Source organism: Mandrillus leucophaeus, unplaced genomic scaffold, assembly GCF_000951045.1.
Source record: "Mandrillus leucophaeus isolate KB7577 unplaced genomic scaffold, Mleu.le_1.0 Scaffold334, whole genome shotgun sequence".
Classification (NCBI taxonomy): Eukaryota; Metazoa; Chordata; class Mammalia; order Primates; family Cercopithecidae; genus Mandrillus; species Mandrillus leucophaeus.
Window position 1 is genome coordinate 337,317 of NW_012103521.1, and position 27,078 is coordinate 364,394.

The 27,078-nt window shown below is 34.1% G+C and overlaps 2 protein-coding genes across 2 annotated transcripts in view; one reads left to right on the forward strand and one right to left on the reverse strand.

The window, feature by feature from the left end:
• LRRIQ1 (leucine-rich repeats and IQ motif containing 1) overlaps window positions 1-6,070 on the reverse strand; it is a 210,788-nt gene extending 204,718 nt beyond the window's left edge. Inside the window, 4 exon segments of the mRNA XM_011988666.1 lie at window positions 177-310; window positions 1,791-1,902; window positions 4,074-4,232; window positions 5,977-6,070. Of these exon segments, the coding sequence (XP_011844056.1) occupies window positions 177-310; window positions 1,791-1,902; window positions 4,074-4,205 (378 nt within the window). The 5' untranslated portion in view covers window positions 4,206-4,232; window positions 5,977-6,070.
• A 37-nt stretch (window positions 6,071-6,107) lies between these two features.
• TSPAN19 (tetraspanin 19) overlaps window positions 6,108-27,078 on the forward strand; it is a 22,986-nt gene continuing 2,015 nt past the window's right edge. The window contains exons 1-8 of the mRNA XM_011988659.1: window positions 6,108-6,181; window positions 13,040-13,132; window positions 13,222-13,294; window positions 14,619-14,743; window positions 19,180-19,254; window positions 23,099-23,209; window positions 25,200-25,343; window positions 26,815-26,898. Of these exons, the coding sequence (XP_011844049.1) occupies window positions 13,067-13,132; window positions 13,222-13,294; window positions 14,619-14,743; window positions 19,180-19,254; window positions 23,099-23,209; window positions 25,200-25,343; window positions 26,815-26,898 (678 nt within the window). The 5' untranslated portion in view covers window positions 6,108-6,181; window positions 13,040-13,066. The remainder of the gene's footprint in view (window positions 6,182-13,039; window positions 13,133-13,221; window positions 13,295-14,618; window positions 14,744-19,179; window positions 19,255-23,098; window positions 23,210-25,199; window positions 25,344-26,814; window positions 26,899-27,078) is intronic.

Genomic DNA, 27,078 nt, shown 5'->3' on the forward strand with positions numbered 1-27,078 from the left:
TTAAATAATTAACCATTTAAAATAATTAAATTAATTTAAATTTTCTGGGAAAATTATTTTATTCATTGAGATTGTCAAATATCTTTTATAAGGCTCTGATCTGTTTGATCTTGTTAGAGATCAGATTAGATTAGATTACACTAGAGTCATATACAAGATCTCATAATTTTCTAAACCACTGCTGTAACTGTAGTTGTATCACAATTCATGTAACTAATTTCTACAATTGTGTTTTCTTTTATCTTTTTCATAATTAGACTATAAATAGTCTGTATAACTGTCAATGTATTTATATTTTCATTGTTTAAACCTAGTAAAAATAAACAAAACACGTCATTAACATTCCTCATAATTCAACCATAGATAATCACTGTCAAAATATACAGTAAATCTTTACATAGCAATTCATGCTGGTGTTCGGGACAAAAATCTTGGAGCCACCTTCCTCTCTTCATTTTGTACCAGTCCACCAATATATACTTTTCTTTCCACCTTAAAACAATTTCCAGAATATGACCATATTTTTTCATGTCTACTGAAACCACTCTCATCTCTTAACATATTATTGCAATAGTCTTGTAGTAGCTTGACTACCTCAAGGCATATTCTCTACACAGTCAACAGAACGATTGTTTCCAAATAAAATTCAGATACTGTCATTGCTTACTCAAAAATTTGTATATGTTGAGAATAGAATCCAAAGTCCACAAAATGGTTTAGAAGAGCCCTATATCATCTAATTCCTTGTTTTCTCAGATAAAATTAGAAACGTTTACTTGCTGTTTTGCAAACATTAAGTCCACTCAGTGGGACTTTATACTTCCCTCTTTCCAGAATACAGGCTTCTTAGATAATCATGTGACGCAGCTTTACATTCATTAAGTCATTGCTCAAATAGAGACCTTGTCATAGAGACCTTCCCTGACGATTTAAAACAGCAAACCCCAGTCTCTATCTTCTTACATTTTTTTCCTTCATAGCAGTTACCACTATTGAAATATTGCATATTTGCTTATTATCTGTCTGCCTACACTGCAACATTAAAACAGAGGAGCAGAATCTTTGCCTGTTTTGTTCACTGCGGTATTCTCAGTGACTAGAACACATTCTATCACAAAGCAATATTTGTTGAATGAATATGAATATCTACATTCTAATTTATACTAATACCTACATAAATGCCATTTAATTTTAAAATAGCTTTTAACATATCATGAATATTTTTTCCATTAAATATCTAAGTCATTTTTTAAAATAGGTATATTATTCAACAAAAAAGGTCTTGTTGAACATTTAGAATGCTGCCATTTCTCATTATAAACCAAGCCAAGATTAATTCTAATTAAATTTTCGATTTTTCCATTAGTCTTACAACAATTCCAAGAAGCAAATTGGCACAGTTCAAGAAACATACTGTTGGGCTTTTCAATCAAATGATTGTATTTTTCCCAAAAAATGATGTATATACTGATACTGCTAAAACAGTCTATTGATTAGTTTTATTTTCTTTAATATAAAATAAAAGGATGTCTGGTATTAATTAGAACTGTGGAAACAAAATGCTGATGGTATTTACTGAAGACCTAAGAAAGATAGTAAAAAAAAAAAAAAAAAAAATGAATGAACTAAACCCAACAGTCCAATATACAGTAGATATATTAGAAATACACTAAATGTATACACATGTGCACAGTAAGAGATAAGAACTATAAGCAATTGAGTTTACTAAATTATAATTTGTTCATATGTACAGAAAGCTTATCTGCCAGACAGATGAAAACAGTACTTACTTAAAATACCAGTATCTTCCAGGTCCTGAAGAATGAGCTCTTCAACAGCTTTACTCCTGTTCTTTATGATGTTAATACAATGAAGAACTGATTCTGGTAATTCAACCGAATCCTAAAAATTTTAATAATACAAGAAACTGTGAAAGTGTTTATTATCAAAATTATGTGTCAAATTTTGGACGCTTCATTCCACATCAAAAATGTGAACAAAACATGTAAATGAAGTAAAAGGGTTCCATACAAGCAGCATAGTTCAGACAAATATATTTGGCTAAAGTTTGCTTTTAATTTTCAAGTGGTTGTGCATTTCTAGAAAACTCTAAGAAAACAAATGAAAAGAGTTACCTACACATCACTTTTGTTAACTTTATTAGAGGCTGTTTATTTTTGAATGCCCTCAATAGTTGTATATATTTTTAGATTAACTCCAACTTCAAGTAAATTGTATCAAATATTAATCAAAGCTGCAAGATTATTTTTTCAAAATATTTAATGTCAAACTAATACCTGATATAATTATTTATTCCATTCAAAACTGGCTTTCTGATTATCATATACAAACTTAGTCACATTTGTGAACTGTTATAAAATATCTATCAATACAGCCTATATAAATCGATTTGTAAATTTTCTAAATAGCTAAATATATTGATATGTAAAATGTGAAAATTAAATTCCTTCCTCCAATAACACCGTAACTAGTTAGAAAATATAATGCAAATAAATAATATTCATAACAACAAAATACTTGAAGCATCTATGAACAATTTTAATAATAATCTTGAAGTTACATATATCTACATGATGACAACACTTCCTTGAGGGACTTCAAGTATAGCATGAATGAAACAATATAAATATTTCTATATAGAAGAACATGATATGCACCTGCTTTCATTTAACTAAAAATAAATATTGTCTGCCATACTGTGTTTTCATGTGTTGAATTTAGGATTTATAGCCAGGTTTATTTTCTCCATCCTAATTAATGAAATTCAGTGTTTAGTTTTGAGAATGAACATCAGAAGATAATGAGAAAATATTACCTTTCTCTTAGTACTACAGAAAAGCATGTAAAATTATATGTCATAAAATGAGTCCTGATAAAGTAGTGTATTAAAAATAGTGACAAAAATATCAATTCTATTTTTCTGACATCTGTCCTGCATTGAGATTTCTATTTCTTGTTTAACTAAGAAGCATTTTAAATGAAACGACCTGGATTATAGAGATTGTTGTTATGTCCTGGGAAATATAGTTCATAATCTCTAAATCCTTAGTTAATAATTTTTTCCCCTGGTAATAATACTTACATTGATTCTAAGTGATATAAATAATAGTGAGGTATCTTAATTGAAATAGAAGGGCTTTAAAATTTTCTTCTTCCTTTATATAAAAAGGTATAACATAATACAGTCCATTATTCTGTTAGATTTCATATTCAAATAAAAATTTCAGATTTTTTGTCTCATTTAAATTAGCTCTGGATAAAAGACATAATAATGTAACAATATTAATTTCTCTAAATGTAATGTGTAGGTTTAGTGCAATCCTAATAAAATACAAAGTTCTGAAATCTTTAAAAAATTTTCTTTTTTAAAAAAAGCTTAGTTAAGATCTGAAAATAATAAAACAATGTGAAGAATTTGATCCATTCAATATTTAAAAATATACAACAGTAAGAAAATAATGAACAAAGTAATGGAAAAGAATAGACAGCCTTGGATAGATCATATGTACAATAACTATCAATAAGACAAATGACAAATCAATTGAGAAAAGGTGGATTATTAAACAAGAGACACTGGAAAAATTAGCTCAATATGTGCAGGAGATTTTCAGATTAGTTCTACATTTCGTAACATTCCTGAAAATAAATTCCAGTTGGATTAAGGATATTGGTATAAATGAATAAATCCATGAATGAACTCTGTAAGCATATAAACATTGGTAAAAATACACAAATAAAAGGATAATTTGTTTTATTCCCAAAAGTAACCATTTTGATATGTCAAAAGATTTCACATACATTTCTCTTCCCGTGTAATTTAATCATGCTAAAATGTTCACAAGTAAAAACAAAAATCAGGATACAAATATATATAATAATAATCCCAATTTTATGAAGATAGGTGACTATATATATTAAATATAATTTATATTTATATAAATTGTTTATAACAATGCTGCTAAAAATGAGAAGTATATAAAAATATCCTAAGAAAGTAATATTTCTCCTGAAAAGCCTACTCCTGTTAAAGGGCTCAAAAGTGCAACACTTACTGTATCACTATCATCACTCTGGGTTTCTGATTTTGAATCACTCTCAATGTCCTCTTTTTCCAAGGAGGAAATGCTGAGTTTATCCAATTCAGCTTCTATTTCTGCTTTGAGCTTTGCATCATCATCGTCCATTATTCTTCATAATAAAGCACAGAACTGCTTTAAAAAATGAAGAGGCTAATATGTCGCTAAAACTTATGTGTTCTCTAATTTGTCATACCAATCCAACATATTTATTTAAACATGTTTTAATTTAACAAAATTGTATCACACCTTCTTATGGTTACACCAAACATTGTTTTATCTCTTCAATCATTCTTTTCAAAATTTGACTACAAAATGATCAACTGTAACTGTACCGTAATACTCTTGATTTATATGTTTATATAATTGCACTATATATAATAAAGATCAGAATTGTTTATAAAATTTTTGTTTCAGTGATTAATACATATAAATGTATGTATGTATGCATGAGTTGCAATGTAATATGTGTTTTTATTAATGTTCTGGGTTTTTTTTATTTTTCACTGTTGGTCTTAATCCCAAAAAAGGTTTGAAAACATACTAGTCAGCTATCGTTTTATTTTTCGTGACACTACTTTAAACTTATTTTTTTTTCTTTCCTCAAGAGCCTGACCTTCCCACCTATCTTCTTGTTCTTTTCTTCATTCCTTCTTTCCATCCTCTTTCCCTTTCGTTAATTCCTCCTTTCACTCTATTCAATCATCTCAAAATCAACTCTACCGACAACCTTCTCCCTCACTCACTCAAAAATAAAAAACAAAATAAAATAAGAAAGAAAGAAAAGAAAAGGAAAACAAAATGAAATGAAACTCCAAACAGAACCAGGGCAAAATATTATCCTGCAATGGAACTCAAAGTGCATTTAAAAGGCTTTATTAGAAGGAAAGTTAGATTTTTTTTTTCTATGCCTACAAAGCAAAATGCACAGGTATAATAAACTTTACGTAGAAAGAGAGGCAGGAGAGTATGGTGGAGGTAAGAGTCATTTCCTTTACCATGACCCTCTCTATTCGTCTACTAGCTCATTAGATCACCCCTGTCCAATTACGTATTTGAGCACTTACGCAAGTTTAAATTTTCTATTAGCAACTTTTTAAAAACAAAAGAGAATCAAGTACAGTTAATTTTTACAATATATTTTATTTAACCCAACATATCCAAAATATTTCAACGTGTAATCACAAAATTAATTATTAATATCATGGCAAAGAGTTTATATTCTTTCTTTGGACAGTAATTCTTAGAAATCTGTTGTGTGTTTTACACCTGCAGCATATCTCAGGATTAGCTGCATTTCAAGTCCTCAGTAGCCACCTGTAGTTAGTGGTTACTCTATATGACGTGCAGTCACAGATGGGTCTCACTGTAAATAGGCTGCATTAAAGTGCTCTAACTTGATAACGAATCGTTTGGAGTTCACTAAAGCTGTCAAAAGTAGAAAAGCTTAAGGAACTCCAACCTTCAACCCCTGTAAAGAAAAAGGAGAGAAATCTACTTTATAAGGTTCATATAAATTATATATTACCAAAAAAAAGAAAGAAAGAAAGAAAGAAAGAAAGAAAGAAAGAAGGACAGAAAAAGAATGGGTGGAAAGGAGGAAGACAAGAAGGGAAGGAAGGAAGGAAAGAATGGTTTGTGGGGAGCAGTGAGTGACTAACCATCGAATGTCCCTATCTAGCCAAAGCATCTCTTTAAGTTTTGAATGAGCTCCCCAAGGGAGCCTCGAGCTTCTTAGAGCCGCACAGCCATCTCCCGACCCGCAGTCTCTCCCTTTCCTGGAAGTCTGGCCAGGCAGAGAGTGTCCCGGCTCGACCTGAGTTCCCACAGCTGTTTCACCTCCCCCAACAGGAATCCCTGCCTTGAGGTCCCGGCTCACCCCTCAGCAGCGAGATTCCTCGGCTTGGTTGTAAGACAGCGCCCATAGACTCTACACAAAGCGTATCCATGGCAACAGCCAATCCCAAGGAAGAGAGTCCGGTTTTTCCCTACAGGTGCTCCAGAAGGACAAAAATATCTGGATTCTAAATTGAAACGAACGCAGCATTTCAGGGACTGGATGAAGAGCTTACATTTTTTTACAGGTAGATTTTAATATTTAAATACTTTCGGAAAATATTTAATAAAATGAAATTTTGTTATAATTACCCAAGTAGATGTAACCTCACTTTTAAATTGTTTAAATTGTTTCTGAGCTACATATATTTATATTTCAATCTGGTGATTTGCCCATGTATAAGGTGTTCATTCCACAAAACCTTAATCCTGAACAGTGATTTGTGGGACCTAGGAGTATGGAAGAGAAGTCAATAAGTTGTTTGCCTTACATGACAACAGTTTTTTTAAAAAGAAAAAAAAGAAAAGAAAAAAGAAAAAAAAATCAATCAATGCCCATCAAAAACCTCTTAACTGAAGGGATGTGGGTGAAAAATTTGAAAAATTATTTTCTGGAGTTATTTTACTGTAAAACTATTGGCAGACAGTATTTCAATATAAAACCTTAATTTCTAAGTTTATGTCATGCTATTTAATGTGGAGCAAATATATAGGGTACAAAATAATATTTTAATTAATAACATATTCTTGACTTTAATTTTCTTTTAAAGTTTGCAAACAAGTCATTAAATTCTAAAAGGAAGTAGCCATAATTGTAAAAGGTATCTGCTATAAAATAAGCTAAAAGCAAATATTTCATTGAGCCTCTGGGGAAAAAAAAAATAGACTACATTTCCTGGTAACAATAAACTTGAATTGCATCAACATTAGAACTAATAATATAAAGTGAGAAGTTAATAGACTTTCATATTAAAAGCACACATGTTAGTGTCCTTTTCAGGAAAGATAATTTAAACTACACTTGGTTTCAGGTCTAATTAAATCCAGAGCATTTTCATTATCAAAGTCCGTGCTCAAATGGAATTTGTTCTTTTTTTTTAAGTTTGGTTTTATTGCCAATTCATAGACTATTGAAATTATCTATGTTTTGTTGTCTTTTTTTTAGAGACAGGGTCTCCCTCTATTGCCCAGACTGGAGTGCAGTGGTACAATTATAGCTCACTGTAGCCTCCAACTCCTGGATTCAAGTGATCCTCCCACTTTGGCCTTCCAAAGCACTGGGATTATAGGTATGAGCTACTGTGTTGGAACCTCAGACTCTTCATTTAAGATAGACTTTCATATTGTGTTGAAGTTCACATGTAAGAATCTTAAGATTAGTTTTATTTTTGATTACAAAAGTATCCATACTTCTAAAAAATAGAAATCCTTTAATAATCAATTTCAAAATTAATTTTGAATAACTAGTTTTCATAATCAAATAATTTTGGAAATAGTGCCTTAGTTCCTTTCCTTCTCAAAACTTACTTTGTCAAATATTGACAGCAAAAAAGAAAAACACTAAGTTTTTCTGAAGATAAATTAATTCATAGTGATAGATCTCTTATATTGCCATGCAATTTTTTACTTTGGAAGAAAAGACAACTTTATCAACTAGTCATAATTTCACTAGAATATTACTAATCAAAAACAAAAGGCAGCAATTATCTAAAACATTTGTAGATCATAAGTAAATTTAACTTGGCACTATTGTTTATCAACCATGTAGTATTTAGCAGAAGTCCATTTAAACTGCATTATTCCTAGAAATGGTAACTTCAGATTGAGTATGTTAGTTTGCCTATGACCCTTTAACCTGAGTAGACATTTGTTTCTTTTGAACCTGTTAACTTCATTTCATTTAAATTTTTTAAAAAAATTGTAGGTGTGGTTGATTTATAGCATATTGGCTCAACAATGCATATTTCCTTTAGAGAGTACATAATAAATATTTGTTGAGAGAATGAAAGAATAAGAGATAAGTGTTTGTTCTTTGTTATCTCACAAGACTAATAATTCCTTTGAAAATATTGAGTAATGAAATCATTTTAGTTTAATAGCATTTTTCAACAACTGCTTTATTCTTCATATGGCAGTGATATAATTTTTATCCCAGAATATCATTGTTGTGTTCAAAATAGCTGCATAGCCTGTATTTCTTTGTTTTATTTTCTTGAGGCATGGTGAGTATTGAGTAAAACTACTTTACTATGTAGCTCATAGTACCACATATTGTATTCTTAGACCTCTCATTATCTTGTTCCACTTAAAGTGTGTCTCAAGCCTTCAGATTCTAACTCTCTTTGTGCTCCCTCCCAGCTGGTGTCAGTGACCACCACTTCACAGAAAAGTGAGAATTTATCACTTTTCCACAGTTTCCATCCCATTGCCCATCCTCACATGCATGACTCTTGTATAATCTTAGTATTTCTATACTGAGATATGATATAATGAGATTCTAACCATATGATATAATGAGATAACTAACATCTAGCCAGGCACTGGACTAAGTGCTTTACAAACATAATCTCATCTAATTTTCTTTCTCTCTCTCTCTCTCTCTTTCTTTCTTTCTTTTTCTTTTTTTTTTTTCTTTTTTTTTTTTTTTTTTTTTACGGAGTCTCGCTCTGTGGCCAGGCTGGAGTGCAGTGGCGTGATCTCGGCTCACTGCAAGCTCCGGCCCCTGGGTTCAAACCATTCTCCTGCCTCAGCCCCCCGAGTAGCTGGGACTACAGGCACCCGCCACCATGCCCATGTACTTTTAGTAGAGACTGGGTTTCACCCTGTTGGCCAGAAAGGTCTCGATTACCTCGTTACCCTCCCGCCTCGGCCTTCCAAAGTGCTGGGATTACAGGCGCCAGCCACCGCGCCCGGCAATCTCATCTGATTTTCACAACGTTCCTTTGAGGCGTGTACAATTGTAATCTGCATTTACAGATGATGACACTGGGGCTTGGGAAAGTTACTGAGAGGGTGGTTTATATCTATGGATTTAAATCTCATCTCTGCCATTTATTAACTGAGCGATCTTTAGCAAGTAATTTTGCATTCCTGATTCTTTCTCTCCTCGTTAGTGATATTGGGGATAATAGCATTTGCAAAATATCGATGATAAAGGGAATCAATTTAAATGAAACATTGTAGAATATGAGATACTGTTCAGAGTTTGATTACATAGTTTCTACAGACTTAAATTCCATCTTTGATTCTTTGGTTATCCCAGTGCTGGCGATTCTACTTCCTACTACATCTCTCATACTGTGATACTGTTTCCATTTCCACAGCCATTTTGCAGTTTAGACCACATTTTTCTCTTGTGAATTAGTGCATTAACTTTATAAATGATCCCCCTATCTTAAGTGTCTTTTCTAATTTGGCTTCCACATTGAGGCCAGAATTATGGCTCCCTATTACCTTCAGGAAAAAAAAAAAAAAAAAAAATCTTTAGTAAAGCATACAAGATTTGTCACAATCTCTACTGAGTCTACTTATTTAGCTTTGTCTCTCATCTCTTGCCACTCTGATCCATGCCTCCTTACACCTCATTGTAAAGTTTGTGAACATAGTGTCCCCCCGTCTTGAATATTTCCTGTTTCTCTCCCTTTTTTGTCTAAGACCTTAATCCTCTTTCAAGAGTCATCTCAAAATCATCTTCTCTATGAAACTTTCCTATTTCCTTATTTCCTGTTTCCACCTCAACACATAATTCAGAGTCAGCCACAGGTTTTAATATTTGACTCTTTGACCTTCTCTTGTTCATTTGTGTGTTCCCATCTGTTGGAACTTAGAACATAAAAACAATAACAAGAAGTAATTAGAGTTTATTAAACTAGTAAAAAATAACACTTATAAATAGATTAATTATTGTAAGTTGTCCATTCCTATAGCATCTCTGCTGTTGAACTTTCAACATCAATTAACTAGTCAGGAACTGAACAAAATAAATGCCACACCTGGACCTTATTTAATTAGGTTAGAAACAAATTCTTTGTTTATAGCAAAAGAAAATATAGACCTTTCACACTACAAATATTTAAATAAGAACTACACTTAACTTATTGTGTATCTTTGTGTTGGCACATCATTATTCTCACTGACGCTGTTTCCAGTATGTGGAGCTTATGGCTGAAAAAGCCAACACACGACCATCTCATTTTACCATTCTTTGTAAACATAGTCATAGGCTTCTTTGAATCGTTGCTTGGATGCACAGTTTGTTGTGTTTTAACTTGGTAAACCTTGAACCACAGTTTTGAAATTACCATAAACATCTTCCTTACCACGTTGCCTACCTTTGAGCTTACTAAGTTCTCACCCCTTTTGACTTCTATAAAAGTCGGCTTTAAAAATTCCAAATTCTTAATTGTATCATTTCACTCTCTACCATCAAACCTCTGCCCATTTCCATCTATAGACAATGTATCTTCTCTTCATTCACACCCATGAAATTGGTTCTCTATAAATGACTTTCAAGTCTGTACAGCTATGCTACCCATTTATCTGTACTCCATTCACAGTGCTTATGAGACATAACTGACAGATATCCTTTACCACTTCAAATTCTATCATGAAATATTGAATTTTATGAATTTTTCTTCTAAACTATTTTCCCCAATTTTTAAATTTTAAATTTCTAGTGATTACCATTATTCTTTTATTTTCCCATCCTAATGAACAGGAATCTTCCTGATTGTCTTTGATTCTTTTCCACAGTAAAGCATATTAAAGTTTAATCCAAGCTCTCTTTTTTTCCTAATTATCTTTTGTAATTGGCCTTTTCTGACAGGTGGGCATTTTGTTTGGCCCTCACCACCTTATCTATTTTCTTTTCTTTATCCTGGGTACATGGTTGCCTTCAACTGAAGTTGAGTATTGCTGTGGGACCAAGTCTGTGCTGGTGGAATATAAACAGAAGAGAAGTGTACAACTTCAACCTCATTTGCTTAAAAGTTGCCTGCCTGAGTTTACTTATCCCCTTTCCTTTCTGTGAGCTATAAAAGATGGCACCTGGGGCCAATTTGGAAGCCACATGTTGAATAGGCCAGAGTTAGCTCCAAGTTTCTAAAATGATTTCCAGAAGCGAACCAATCACCTACTTTGAACTAAGAGATAAATAAGTTTATTTCTGTATTTGGGTCCTTTGATAAAGTGTTGCAGCTTGACCCTGCCTAACATGCTAACTATTACCACATCAACACTCAAGTCCATGCCTTCAACATTTCACATCAGAGTTACTACAGAGCTTTCTGGTTCATTAGTCTCCATTCTATTTCTTGTTCACAGACAGGGGCCAAGACCTTGTGCCTATCTTCTCGTTCAGGCTGTGAGGGAGCTTTCCACATGTGACAGTCAATAGAATTGGAACCAAAAATGTAGATTTATAGCATCTTTGAAATAAACTGAAATAAAAATCAGGCAGTCTTTCCAACTGAGTGTACCATCAAAACATGCCAGGCATTAGAGGAATGAAGGAATAAGACAATAGGATGCGAAGTAGAAAAACCAAATGACAGCAAGACAATTCAAAGCATAGGTAGAAGATATAACCTGTAGTGTCTCCTTAAACAGAGAAGAAGAACACCGGGAGATTTTAGGAGGAAGATGGTTTATGATAAAGTAGGGAGGTACTACATAGACTAATGTAGACATCTCTTATTTTTCCACTTTTCAAAGCATCCTTCAGTTCAACAAATTGGTTTCTGCCTAATTAGGGACAGACAAATAGCTTTAAAATAATCTTATTAAATCTGCTTCTATTATGTCAATCATGCACTATATATATTAAAACATTGTAAACTACAGTATGTTTAAAAGTATAATGCTAGTTAGAATTAAAACAATGAGAAGAGAAAAGAGAAAATCTGGGAACATAGTCAAGATTAGATTTGAAACTTTCATCTCTACTAAACAGCACCAAAAACCAGTGGAGTAAGTATTGATTTTTCCATGAAAGTTTTAGGAAAATTGGCTATCTGGAAAATAAGTTTTAATGAAAGCTACTTTATATATAAGTTTTTTTAATATATATACTGCATACCAAATTAAATTATAGATTAAGTAATTTAATTCATGTATCCATTCATGCGTTCAACAAATATATATCAAGTACCTACTGTGTGCTAAATCTGGAGGTTATATTGGTATATAAGACATACTCTCGCCACTTAAATATCCCTGACTCTCTGTGGGGAAGAAGACAGGTCAATGAGAAATTTGAAAGGCAACAAATTGGCTTAAGATAAAGATCCCCTGGCCGGGCGCGGTGGCTCAAGCCTATAATCCCAGCACTTTGGGAGGCCGAGACGGGCGGATCACGAGGTCAGGAGATCAAGACCATCCTGGCTAACACGGTGAAACCCCGTCTCTACTAAAAAAAAAAAAATACAAAAAACTAGCCGGGCGAGGTGGCGGGCGTCTGTAGTCCCAGCTACTCGGGAGACTGAGGCAGGAGAATGGCGTGAACCCGGGAGGCGGAGCTTGCAGTGAGCTGAGATCCGGCCACTGCACTCCAGCCTGGGCGACAGAGCGAGACTCTGTCTCAAAAAAAAAAAAAAAAAAAGATAAAGATCCCCAAACCAACACCTCAGTGAGAAGCTAATATTATTCTGAGAAGGGGCATGCAGAAGTGAGGAAAACTTGCCAGCCAGGGGAACAAGGTATATTAAGACTGGAAAATTTCCTGGCCATCTAATGGTTAGGATTAAAATAAACATTTAAAAATAAAATAAAACTGAAAACAAAATATCTTATGCTTTCTGAAACTGCAAGAAGTTCAGTAAGGCTGCTTGACTTGTTATACAACTGTCTTCTTAGTCTTGATTGCCTAGAAAAAGCATTGCAGATATATATTTATTATTTTAAGTACAGATACTCTCTAGTAAAAAAAAAATGCAGACAATGTACAGTTTCAAGATATCTTCAATATGTCCTTTCATTTAGAGATGGGAGTATGTTATACTGATAACTGATTTGAGAAGAAAAATGTGCAAATATAGAACATAAGTAGGGCGAAATATTTAAAGTTATTTTGTAGAATGTTTATAAAAAAGTTATGGTTGTCTTTTCAGAATCATCAATATCTTGGAAGAAAAGGAATGTTAAGAAATAACAAAACAATAATTCTTAAGTACTTTCTTAATCTCATTAATGGAGCTTTCATGGTAAGGCTCTTCATAATTACATAGTAAAGAAAATGTAATCTATTGTATAGGCAATTACAAAAAAATAAGCATTGACTTTCTTTTTTTAGGTTCTTGGACTTTTATTCATGGGATTTGGTGCATGGCTTTTATTAGATAGAAATAATTTTTTAACAGCTTTTGGTATGTATCTATTTTTGTTTATCTCTCAGTGAAACAGACATTCCATTTTAAACAGTTGTATACACAATTTATTCAGCAGGTGGCAGTATTTCTCTGGAATTTATCAAGTGTTGTCTAGCATTCCCTCTGAAAGTCTTCATCAGTTGCAGAGATTTGTTAAAGGATACAAAATTACCGCTAGATAGAAGAAAAAAGTTCTAGTGTTCTATACTACTGTAGGATGACTGTAGTTAACAATAATGTATTACACAGTCACAAATAGCTAGAAGAATATTGATTATTCCCAACACACAAAAATGATACATATTTGAGATGAATGGATATGCTAATTACTCTGATCTGATCACTATAAATATTGTGAGAATTCAATGCATAGGTAGAATATATAACTTGTAGTGACTCCTTAAACTGAGAAGAAGAACACTGGGAGATTTTAGGAGGAAGATGGTTTCTCTTTTCTCTTCTCATTGTTTTAATTCTAACTAGCACTATACTTTTAAACATACTGTAGTTTACAATGTTTTAATGTATATAGCGCATGATTGACATGATAGAAGCAGTTCCTCAATGGCCAATTTCAAGGTGTCAAAGTGAATTCAGTTGGTTTGCAGATTTCCTGAAAATACCACAATTGGCTTTTATGAGCCAATACAAGCTCACTCCAGCACACCACTGCCTACACTGTTCTCCCATAACACCTCCCACATATTTAATTCATTTATCCATCCTTCTTTTTTAAAACAATTATTTGTTGAGCATTTACTGTTCTGCTGTTTGTGCCACAGCACCAAGCATTCAACAGGCAGCCTGTTGACTGGATAAATATATATAATATCTAGCACTGAGGGCTCACAGTCTAGATGGGGAAAACTAAAATATAGTTTGAAAGGGCTCATATTAGCAATAAATTCAGGGTGTATACATCTAACTCACACATATTAGGTTCTAAAGATTTTTGATGAATGAATGAACACATGAATGTTTGAATATACGTTAGACATAGATGAAATCTTAGAAAAAATTTTCTTCTGTCATAAAAGACAAGGAGGATAAGGGTAAAGATATCTGAAATTTAAGAAATTCTCTTCATGTCAGAAAAGGAAGAAGGGTTGTTTCTAAAAGTAAGAGCTGGTACATGAGGTCAAAAATTGAGAGACAGAGAAAGAGAGAAAGAGAGACAGAGGGATAGAGAGAGAATCCTGGTGGTCTGGCAACAGCTGCTCAGAAAAACTTTTGGTTGCTGTAATTATTGTTAAATAGAAAATAAAATACCACTTCATATAAAAATACCACTTCATAATAAGTAATTTTGTTCTTTTCACAGATGAAAATAATCACTTCATAGTATCTATTTCTCAAATTTTGATTGGAATGGGGTCTTCTACTGTTTTTTTTTGTCTATTGGGTTATATAGGAATTCACAACGAAATCAGATGGCTTCTAATTGTGGTACGTATTTCACATCAATAGCTTGAATTTTTATCTCAGATTTTTAAGTATCTAAGTTACACAAATGAATAGTGATTTACATTACCATGGCACTGCAGTAGAGTATGTCCTTAGAGCAATTCAAATGAAGCACACCCTCCTCCCTCCAACAAAGTCACTTTTCCAGAAAGGACTTTCTTAGTGAGTTTTCTATGAACCGAATCTGTACCTCAGCACATTCGGACATTTACTTTTCAACACAGAGTCAGTAGGACTCTCTGTCTCCTAGGGTGAACTACAATTCACCAAACTTAAGAATCCGAAGGCTAGAATTAGAATGAAGTGCATTTAAGTCAATGAGCAATGTAGCTTACCAGGGTAAAAGAAACATGATCTATAGTCAGCACATTTTTCTCTTTGTGGGCATGGCACGAAGAAAGGTAACTTACGTATGTATGTATTTTGTTATAATTTCAACTTTTATTGTATATTCAGGGTACACGTGAAAGTTTATTACATGGGTATATTGCATGATGCTGAGGTTTGGAGTTCGATTGATCCTGTCACCCAGCTACTGAGTGAGCACAGTAACCAGCAGTTACTTTTTCAACCCTTGCCCCACTCTTTTCCTCCCCTCTTTAATAATAGTGTCTATCATTGCCATGAAAGGTAACTTACAATTGAGATCACAAATTGTTATTTTTAAAAGAGAACTATAATTACTGAAAGAGGCAGACTGTAGCATCTGGCTTGTGCACTATTTCTCTCAAGGCTTGTAATGTGAAAAGACAAATTATATTCCAGAGTACTGACCTGGACATGAGCCAATGACCATACATGTGGCAGTTATGGATCCCAATTCACATACTCAGATGAAATATAGCCTTTACATTTTTCTCTAAATCAAATTGATTTTAATTTGCAGCGAAGCAGATAGGAAGTTCAGCTGCTGACATTTTGTCCCTTACCAGGAAGAATGCAGAGACACTGAACTTTTATGGAGCACTGAAAGTCTGAGTGGTCACCCTGGACACTAGTTAGCAGTCTACGCCACCTACCACAAACACACTCACTTTCCCAGGTCACAAGGTCCCTTCAGGTATACCCACTCTGCTCTTTGAAAGGCGTGGGTGGCAAAGGTAGGGCTGTTATTCATCCAGTATTTACCAGTACAAGCATACCAGTGAAACCCTTTTGTGAAATATTGGTAAATAACCAGTACCTCAGTTCCATTCCTTCAGTCTTCCTTCCCTGAGACAGTGAGCCTCCCTAGTGACACAGCAATTAGGAGGTACACCTAGCATAGGAATCAGTTGCTGCCTATTAATAGTAATTTCTACTGTTATTTGAATATTACCCTGGCACAGGCACTTTAGATATGGACCCTGATTTCCCTCTGGAGTTTTACCACATTACCAGGGCAGTGCCAGGATTCCAAGGACTATGCTGTTGCTCTGGAAACCCACAGACATCCAGATTCCACCTCAAAATCTTTTTAGTCTAAGAAGAGACTTTACTCTCTCCTCTTATTCTCCTCCAAGGCCAACCCTTTCTTCTCAAATCTTATCTTTCTCTCTTTCCAGGATCCTTAGCATAATTTTCTCACTGAGCTTCAGATTTGGGGTATAAAAACCAGGACAGAAATGGCTTGCAAGAAAATCTTGATTTTTTCTCCTTGTCACAAATTTCCATGTAGGCAAAGGAAATGCAGAGTCTACTACTTATACAATGTTACAATGTAGGGGGTAGAGGATAGGAAAGGAAGGGGGAAAGTAGAGGGAGAAAAACAGACATTTCCTAAGTTTCTGCCTCATGTAATCCAAATATTAATGGCATCTGAATGAGAAAGCCTGATAGATATCATCATAAGGATACACATGAACATAGGATCTGACAGATTAGGGCCTGGAACCAAGATACCACCATTCCTTCTAGACATTCCATGGAAGGGTACTGCTAATTTGGCCATTGTGACACTCTAAATTTACCAATATTTTTCTGATGAATCTATTTTTCTCTGAACCAAATTAGTTCACACAGTCAACTTATGGGCAAATATTACAGGCCTAAAAGCTATTCCATGTCTTGGGCCGGGCACAGTGGTTCACGCCTGTAATCCCAGCACTTTGGGAGCCCGAGGGGGGCAGATCACGAAGTCAAGAGATCGAGACCATCCTGGCCAACATGGTGAAACCCCGTCTCTACTAAAAATACAAAAAATTAGCCGGGCATGGTGGCAGGCACCTGTAATCCCAGCTACTTGGGAGGCTGAAGCAGGAGAATCACTTGAACCCGGGAGGCAGAGGTGGCAGTGAGCCGAGATCACGCCATTGCACTCCAGCCTGGGCAAAAACAGCGAAACTCCTTCAAAAGAAGAAAAGCTATTCCATGTCTTAAAGGTGATTTTACATACTCCTACTCTAATCTAAGATGGCTCACACCTGTAATCCCAACAATTTTGGAAGGCCAAGATGGGCAGATCACCTGTGGTCAGAAGTTGGAGACCCGCCCAGCCACCATGGTGAAACCCCGTCTCTACTAAAAACACAAAAATCAGCCTGGCGTGGTGCTGGGCACGGGTAATCCCAGCTACTAGGGAGGCTGAGGCACAAGAATCGCTTGAACCCAGGAGGCGAAGGTTGCAGTGAGCAGAGATTGCGTCACTGCACTCCAGCCTGGGCCACAGAGCAGACTCCATCTCAAAAAACTAAAAAGGTTTCATACAATTTTTCCTGCTGTTCCCAATGCCTTATTAGTATAAGATTAAGTGAGATATTGCATGTAGAAGTTAAAAATCTAAACATCTAAATAGATGTAAAGAGCACGTTTTTGTCTCTGAATTATTTTTCTCTGAAACTAGGAAACATAACTTATGCCAAGTAGAAAATTTTGGTCTGATATTTTAAGGTATTAAATGTATAAAATATGTGTAATTAAATAATTTTTATCTCTGTGAGGGCCAAGTAAAAAGTAAATAAATAATACAGTAAGTCATTAGTACTTATATTTTGCCTAGTAAATACTCAGACCGCTTACTTTTAAAATTGTTATGAATTCTAAATCTTTTTTTTTTTTTCCTTTTTTCTTTTTTTTGAGATGGAATCTCGCTCTGTCGCTAGGTTGGAGTGCAGTAGCACGATCTCGGCTCACTGCAACCTCCGCCTTCCAGCTTCAAGCGATTCCCCTGCCTCAGATTCCCAAGTAGCTGGAATTACAGGTGCGAGCCACCATGCCCGCCTAATTTTTGTATTTTTAGTAGAGACAGGATTTTACTATGTGGGCCAGCTGGTCTTGAACTCCTGACCTGAAGGAATCTGCCCGCCTCGGCCTCCCAAAGTGCCGGGATTACAGCCGTGAGCCACAGCACCCAGCTGAATTCTAAATCTTATATATTAATATGTGCTGTGTAAAAGTTGCTGATACCAGCAGGAAATCACTTTTGTCAGACCCAGACAAAATACAGCCAGGAAAGTCTAAAGGAGAGGAGGCTCATGCTACGTGTCTGAAATAAATACTGTTTCTAAGGACTTTCTGAAAACTCCCAGCTGGAAACTGTCTTCAGTCATCTCCTGCTTTTATAATGTTTATGACTTGATATTCCTTAGGACTGCAGTAATTCAGATAAGATGTTCTTGGAGGAGCACTTGACCAGTCATGGTATCTGTACCAGTGAACTGGCAACAACTCTGGCTTTGAATCTTTAGAACCAATAAACTCTGTTTCTAAGCAGTTTATGTAAATCTCACACTTTTTGCTACTAAATACTTCTCTCTACCCTCTCCTCACAGAATGAACTGGTAGTTTACCATTTCATGCAATCTGGACTATAAATCTTTATTTCTTATTCTTAAATAACTCAACATATTTAGAGATAATTTTCTTCTGTGCCTTTTTTTAGGTTGACAATAGCTATGAAGAAGACTAAAGTGGCCGTATATTATTTTTTAAATTAAAGTCTAATAAATATAAAAAATTATTTTATTTGGTTTGGATACAAGTATTTTTAATTTTCAAGAAATAGCCCAAATGTATGTAGAATTAAGTTTATTATTGCAGTTGTTTTTGTTATACTTTCTGCATGGGTTTAAATAGTACATCAGAAATTTAGTGAGTCTTTAGTTTCAGCAAAATAATGTGAGGTGAAGATAATTAAATTCACCGTATAATAGTTTTATAACTGAATTAAGATGGCATCATTGACAACTCTATTGGACCAAGGTGCTCATTAATTACTATCACTTCTTTCTGTCTTGCTCTTACCCAAATGTTCATTTGTTTTTTACTTTGCCTTGCTATTTCCCTAATTTCATTCATATTTGTAAAGGCAGGAAGCCTCAGCAATACCCATATATGCTTTATGGTTGCATATTTCCAATGGTGTGTGTTTTCCTATTATTTGAGCATACAAAATATATATTAGTAGCATAGTCATCATCTCTATTTTTCTTTTGTTTTAGTATGCAGTATTGATAACATGGGTCTTTGGTGTTCAGGTTGTACTTTCAGCATTCATCTTCACAAAGAAAGAGGAGGTATGGAAAGTAAATCCTTATCAATACATCCTGTTATTTGAATTTAAAGGAAATTGGATACCTTAGAGTATTGAGACCATTGATCCTATATTAAAAGCCAAAGGTAAATTTATTTAGGGGAAAATAATATTCAATGAAAGTACTAGAGTATAGGGAGGGGCCGGGAGTCAGATTGAAAAGGGTAAATAGGGGAACTTGCCTTTAACTCCATTTGCATATAATTAGAAAGTAGCTTTAAATATCAAACAGTATTGAGGAAGAGGAGGTGGTACTGAGATTTAGAAGTTCAAATTTTTACCTTCTCCTCCTACCAACTCTGGCTACCACTACTGACCCAATCACTGTATTATATTTTTGCAAAGAAACAAATTTAGACTCCAACTAACTTGAAATTTAGCAATTTCACTTAAACAAGACATACTGAATAATTCCTGTATTTTCCACAAGTAGAGTGATGAGTGATTAAATTAATTAGAGCAAGATTTAGGTTTATCAAATTTAGTTCAAAACAGCATATAATAAGCCTGGAAAAACTTTTGGTCAACAAAACTTACCTGTTACAACCTACAGTTACTTTTCATCCTTTAAGACATTTCAGTATTTCAGTTCAGTCAAGGTCTGTCTTGTATCATGGGAGATTAATTGTCCTATAGTAAGATGAATATGTACTTGAAGTCATACAGATATGGATATGATTAAGGATCAACAACCTGCTTTACAGCTCTGAGCCTATGTCCTCATCTGTAAAATATAATTAATACTTACCTACGTTACAGAGTTGTCATTAACTGACAATGTGTCAAGTTTCAGTTGTAAAGTAGCTACTCAAGAGTTCTCTTCCTTCACCTTAATTAACCTTGAGGGATCTCTTGATTAACTTATATGGTTCCTAGATTTTCTTTATATCTATCTATATTCCTCTGTAATGGCCAAAGTTCAAAAAAATATCTTTCCTGTATGACACTATTGCCCTCCAACTTCATTCTTTACTGGGCAGCTCATCATCCAGTGCCTACTGTTAATGGCCTGGCATTTAGAGCTAAAATTACTTTTCTCCACATCTAAAATATGTGTGTGTGTGTGTATGGGAGTTTTAAAGGTAAGCTGGCTGCAGCAGTTAAGTTTTGGAAAGCTGTTTTGCTGGCAAAACACCAAATCCCAATCTATCATCCTCAGACTTTTCAACCTTCATGATAGAACATAAATATGACACATAAGAGCTATCAACATGTAAATATAGTTTATCAGTCACCCATATTTGCTTCAATGTTATGCATAGACTCCTGTATCTTTCTATATATTAGAAATAAGAACTGATTAATAACTACCATGTGCCAGAGACTGTGGTAAACACTATAGCCATTGTATTATTAATCCTCATAGCAACCCCTAGAGATGCACCATAAGTCCTACTTTATAGAAGAGAAAACTGAGGATTTGAGATTAGAAATGCTTGTTAAAGTATTTCATGGCCAAATGACAGAGCCTATACTCAAATACTCATTAGCTGACCCCAGAGCTAACAACTTTGTTTACATCAATTTGTGTTCTGCATTCAAACTGGATTAAGTTCTTAAGAGCCTCTAAATCTTTTATGTCATTTACAGTACCTAACTCAGTGTGGAAGATACACTAGGCCTTTAATAGATGCTTACCAAATTGAGTAAGCATAAAGGAATTTTATTTATACATTAGTCACATAGGTTACATATGAAAGTACTTATGTATGAAGTTGTCATTTATATGCACTCTGGATCTCCCAAATAATGCTTTAGAAACAAAACAAGGCCATAAGTTTCACCCCACACACACTGCCAACAGCACTATATATTTTATTTATTCTAAATAAAAATGAACAGAGTATAAAATAGTTTTAATTTCTCCTTTTCATTATTCTAATCTTCTTAAATGTATTAAAATACAGATACATAAGTAACTAAGTAAGATTTTAGTTTACATGCCTTTTATAATTATTGTGATATTCCCACCAGTTACTTAGTTTTTATTGTCAAAGACAGCATAATTCAGTAAAAATCATTAGACTAGTACTCAAATGATCATATTTAAAGTCTCCTTGTAAACAAAAGTAAATAATTAAATTCTCTGAGTGTCTGTATTCCCATTCATAAAATGATAATAATATCTTTTCATCCTACCTTTTGGTATTATTGAGGACCAAATTAGTAATTTGTTATAAAAAATTATATAAATTTGTAAATGCTTAAGTTACTACAACAATCGTTCTACCTTTGCATTACCTTGATTTTGAAATTGCAGAGTTTTGTTTATCCCCATCCAAATCTGATCATTTTTGTGTTAGTATTGTAGGAGAGAAAAAGTTATATACCTCATCCATCACAAGGTTCTTGGCCGAGATCCCTATAACAAAAGACAAACTAACAAACGAAAAGCATAACAAATTTACTTAACCAAAAAATAAAGACTCAAAGATCCAAGGAAATCTATTTTTGTGGATAGTTATGTGAAAGTGTGATTGGAGGACAAAAGCATATAATCTAATGGTAATAAACTGGGAGAAATTTAGCAAGGCCTGTCTGTTCAGATGCTTCTTGGCTTCTGCGTATAGGACAGGACCACTCTGGAATGAGGATCTTATGCTATACCTTCAGGGAAAATAGGTCAGATAATTCTTTTTTTTTTTTTTTTTTTGAGATGGAGTCTCGCTCTGTCGCCCAGGCTGGAGTGCAGTGGTGCATCTCAGCTCACTGCAACCTCTGCCTCCCGAGTTCAAGCGATTCTCCTGCCTCAGTCTCCCAAGTAGCTGGGACTACAGGCATGCACCACCACGCCCAACTAGTTTTTGTATTTTTGGTAGAGACGGGGTTTCACCATGTTTGCAAGGATTGTCTCGATCTCTTGACCTCATGATACGCCTGCCTCAGCCTCCCAAAGTGCTGGGATTACAGGTGTGAGCCACCACGCCCGGCCAGTGAGAATTCTTTTATGACCTGCCTCATGGAAGAAAGGCAGGAGAAGGTCAGAAAGTGACCTTCCTGCTTCTGCAGTTTTCTCAATTTCCTTGAGCTTAAAATACTCAGCATACAAAGGTGCTATATTTTGGAGTGTCGTATTCGGAGGCCTGATAGTATTACAAAAGGATAATATTTAAAATTTAAAAATCATAATTTTTGTGGAAATATGCAGTAGATTTCAGAAGTCAATTATTTTATTTGACATCTTAATTAATGAGGGAACCAGTACGATATAAAAATTAATTCAAAGGAGAATCCAAAGAGGACATTTACATAGGCCATCACTTAATAGATGCAAAACAGGTTTGGAGAGAGAAGGAATTAAATATACCTTCACCGAGAAAAATGTACATTTGTCTGACCAAGTATAATTTGCATAACCATAGTTTTAAACAACTTCTAAAGTTGTAAAATAAATTATAAATCATGAAAAGTACAGTACAGACCTCCACAGAATCAAGAAATGTTGAAGTTTGCCAGGAAAAGCCTAGTGTCCATTGAAAAGACACTCAACAAACTTTTTTGGCTAATTTAAAAGACTTTTACAGTGTTTTTCCTGAGAGTTTGAGAAGAAATTTCCCTTAGATATGCATGAGAATAGCACATTACTTCTTCCTTAATTGTAAAATGAGCCTAATATAGTCTTCCTATAGATTACAAATTGAAAAGCCATATGCTTTGATACCCACTGAAATTGTTAAAAAGTTATTTTAAAAAGAAATAAACAGAAAACAGAAAAGTAATATTGAATAATCTCTTCATGATGGTACTCTTGAGGAACCATCAATTTCTATGAAATTTTTATGGATACATTTCTATGAAATTTTCATTTTTAATACAATTTTCTACAGGTTCAGCAACTATGGCATGACGAAATTGATTCTGTCATTTCTGAGTATGGATCTAAAGATAAGCCTGAAGATATAACCAAGTGGACTATTCTAAACGCTTTACAGAAAACAGTAAGATGAAATTAACTAAAAAATTAGATGTCAGTGTTGATCACTGTGGGACAGAAGAGAGAATAGGTCAGGGCAGGAGGTGGGGCAGAGGAATAAGAGTTTGTTGTATTTCTTTCAAACAAACTGGGCAAAAAGGGCAATTCTCCCCACTTACAAATCTTGAGTTATATCCGCCTTTTGTAACTCCTGTGTTAATTGATGTGCATTTTAACTTGGTTTCACCTGGAAAAGTGTTGCTGGTCTTTTGCCAACTGGGGTAGTCTATCCTGCTGCACCTGATGGGAGATAAGTCTAAGCAGTAGCCTCTGCTGGCAGCATGGTGGTTACCCTTTGAGTCTGAATACCAGGATGGCCGTGCAGTAGCTTTGTGGTTCTGGACAAGTAAGCCTCTTAAACTCATAGTTCCACATTCGTAAAATGAGCATACTAACCCCTACCTCTGGTTGGCAGGAATAAATGAAGTAATATATAGAATATATAGAAAGGCCTGGATCCAGGGCATAAATGCAACTAATACTTTTTAGCTAATTTTTTAAGATTATCATTTCATAGTGCAGGTTTTTTCCGGATAGGTGCAGTGGAAGGGTAAGAGAAGGGTATTGTTGGCCAAATGGTTTACAGAAATAGATCAGCACCTGGAATATAGTAAGTGCCCAATTAAAAAAATAGCAAACATTTACATAGTCCCAGACTTGTCTGTAAGTGCTTTGCATATATTAGCTAATTCAATCCTCCCAACCCTATAACATAGGAACTGTTATCCTCATTTTATAGATGAAAAACTGAGAAATTTAGTAATTTAATGAGGATTGCACATCTAATAAGTGGCAGAGCCAAGATTCAAACCCACACAATGTGACACTAGATTCTGTACTCTTTACTGATATATTATATGCCTCACATAAAAAATAGTTATTTTTAGTACATATGATAATGGAAATAAATTTTAAGATAATCGAAATGTAATTACAAATACTTTTGCTTATCGTCGTCTTCTCTTATGTATATGATCCGTACATGTGTTGTATTTTCAGACTGCATTACAACCTACAGTAGAGGAGTGAACCTTTCTATGGTCAGAAAATGATGAGGAAACAATTCTGTATATCATATCACTACTATTAGTGAAATTCCAGCTGTCAGTTCCTAGCCATTACTGTAACTGAGATAATATACGTAGATTTGTTTGTTTAAGCTAACTTTCAGTAACCTAACTCTCAATCACTATTTTAGTTATCAGCATTTCCTGGAATTGTGCAAAGATTGTTGGTATATATTGCAAACATAGGTAGTACTAATGTTATCATTTTCCATAAAAGTTTAGAAAGCAATTACTTCACCTTTCTCTTATTTCCTAAGTGACAAATATGTAAACTGATTCTTTCATATCCTCCTAACTCTGCTTGATAGGATTCCAGAATGAGCACTGCAAATGAGACATTTCTTAAAAGTTGGATCATTTTATGACTATTTTTACTATCCTCTTTTGGTTCTTTATGGTAATTTTCACACAATACAAAATTGAAAGTTAACATCTCACATTAATCCTAGAAAAGCAGATATTACCCTGAATCTCCTTTTAGGTATACCAAACATGTATGACTGCATATGCTTTAAATACAAAGAGAACTGCTATAGTTAGGAGCAAGATATGGCTCAGGTGATTGTTTTATATTATGGCCCTAAGCATCATTTATATGTAAGCATATCAAGTATATCTTCTATCCTGGATAAAATTCAGATGTAATAATTCTATCCAATCACAAGTCACTAATGTGAGCAGAAATCTTTTGCTATGGTTAACAACAATAATAGCGGAAACAAAGTAATGAATTAAATAAACACAAATATACTTATTTATTTAATTCATTACATATTCATGGGGAAAAATTAATGAGTTATCTTCACAAAAACCACTTCAATATTAATCTCATATAATTAACTGCATTTTGAACATTTTATGGTAAAATTCATACAAGCTTTTTCCTAGTTACAGTGTTGTGGCCAACATAATTACACAGACTGGATAAAGAATAAGAACAAAGAAAATTCAGGACAGGTGCCATGTTCTTGCACAAAGTCTACTTTAAGAAAATGGTTTTGTGATGAGCCATTGAATGCAACTTACCTAGAGGTAAAGGTAAATCTAGTCTTCTCCAAGTATGTATAGTATTTTGTTTGTTTATTTTGCAAGTCAATTTAGAATTCTGAGCAAATTTTGATATAAAAGTAATGTTGTTGATGGTGGCTACATTCCTAATCTACTTCCCTAAGTTGGACACGTAGTTAGGTAAATTGTAGTGTTATTTCCAGTGTATAATACATAAAGTAAATAAACTTCCTGGAAGTATATGATTTATGTATTCTTGGAACTTGGGATATCATCAGTCTTTCTCCCCCGCCTTCCTTGAGAGGTCGTGCAGAAAGAGGAGGCACTTTTGTCAAAGCCTTGGTGCATAAGATTGGAAAGGGAGCTATAACACCAGGAGTGAAAGGATAGGCAAAATCTGAAGGGAGTGGACCCCAGCAATAACGGGTTGAAGTAAGTGTGGCAGAAGCAAGAGTAAAGGGTTCTCTGGAGCAACTGTGATTTACAGGTGTGGGACATTGATAACTAGATGTTTCTATCCCAAGAACTGCTAATACTTTGTAAAGTTTACATATTAAGCTTATTCTAATCTTAAGATATATTGTTTCAATTGCATAATTAATTCATAAATAAATGGAACATTACATTTTTTTAAAAAAGCATCTACTCTTTGGGAAATAACCATTTTAGGTGGTGGTATATATAGTAGTTGCCCCTATCTGCAGTTTCACATTCTGAGAGTTCAACCATTGAAAATATTAAGTGGAAAATTCCAGAAATAAGCAATCATAAGTTTTAAATTGCACACTGTTCTGGGTAGTATGATGAAATCTTGTGTCTTCCTGCCCTGTCCCTCCTGGGACATGAGTCATCCCTTTGTCCAGTGTATTCATAGTGCGGATGCTACCCACCCTTAGTCACTTAGTAGTCATCTTCATTATCAGAATGACGGTTGAGGTATCACAGTGCCTGTGTTCAAGAACCCTTAATTTACTTAATGATGACCCCAAAGTGTAAGAATAGTAATGCTGGCATATTGTTATAATTGTTCTATTTTATTATTAGTTATTGTTGTTAATCTCTTGTGCTTAATTTATAAATTAAACTCTATTATATATATATGTTTCTATAGGAAAAAAACGTAATATATTTAGGGTTTGATACTGTCTGTGGTTTCAGGCCTCCACTGGGGGAATTTCTGGTGGGTAAGTGGGGAAATTACTCTATCCTGATGAATTACAGTAGTCTGCAGAAGAGAAAATCTCTTTCCAAAATGTAAAAAAATTCTGATTTTAATTACATGATAACATCTTAGCACCTTTAAAATTAGCAACTGAGATGTCCTGCTGCCATACAAAGCTTTCTGGACTAAAAAGTCCAGTCTCCAGTTAGCTATTGACTTACTATTTAGACTTTGGTAAATTACTAATCTCTGTTTACCTTTTGTTTTTTGTAAAGATTTACATATAAGATCATTTCCATTTCCATGTCAATGTGAATAACTTCTTTTCCTTAGGGTTGTGAAAATAAAATCAGTACATGGTATAATGTTAATGCGTTAACCTTAATTGGAATTAACTTTGGACTTTTAACTTCAGAGGTAAGCTTTTGTTCATATGTTAAAAAATGAAAAATATTAAGTATAAACTGTACAGAATAAACTGCAGAGCAATCAGGTGGAGACCTAATCAGATAAGTTCATATAATAGAGCCAGGACTTTGAGGCTTTTTACATCTAAGAGTTGTATAGGTGATCCCTTTTTTTTTTTTTTTTTTTTTT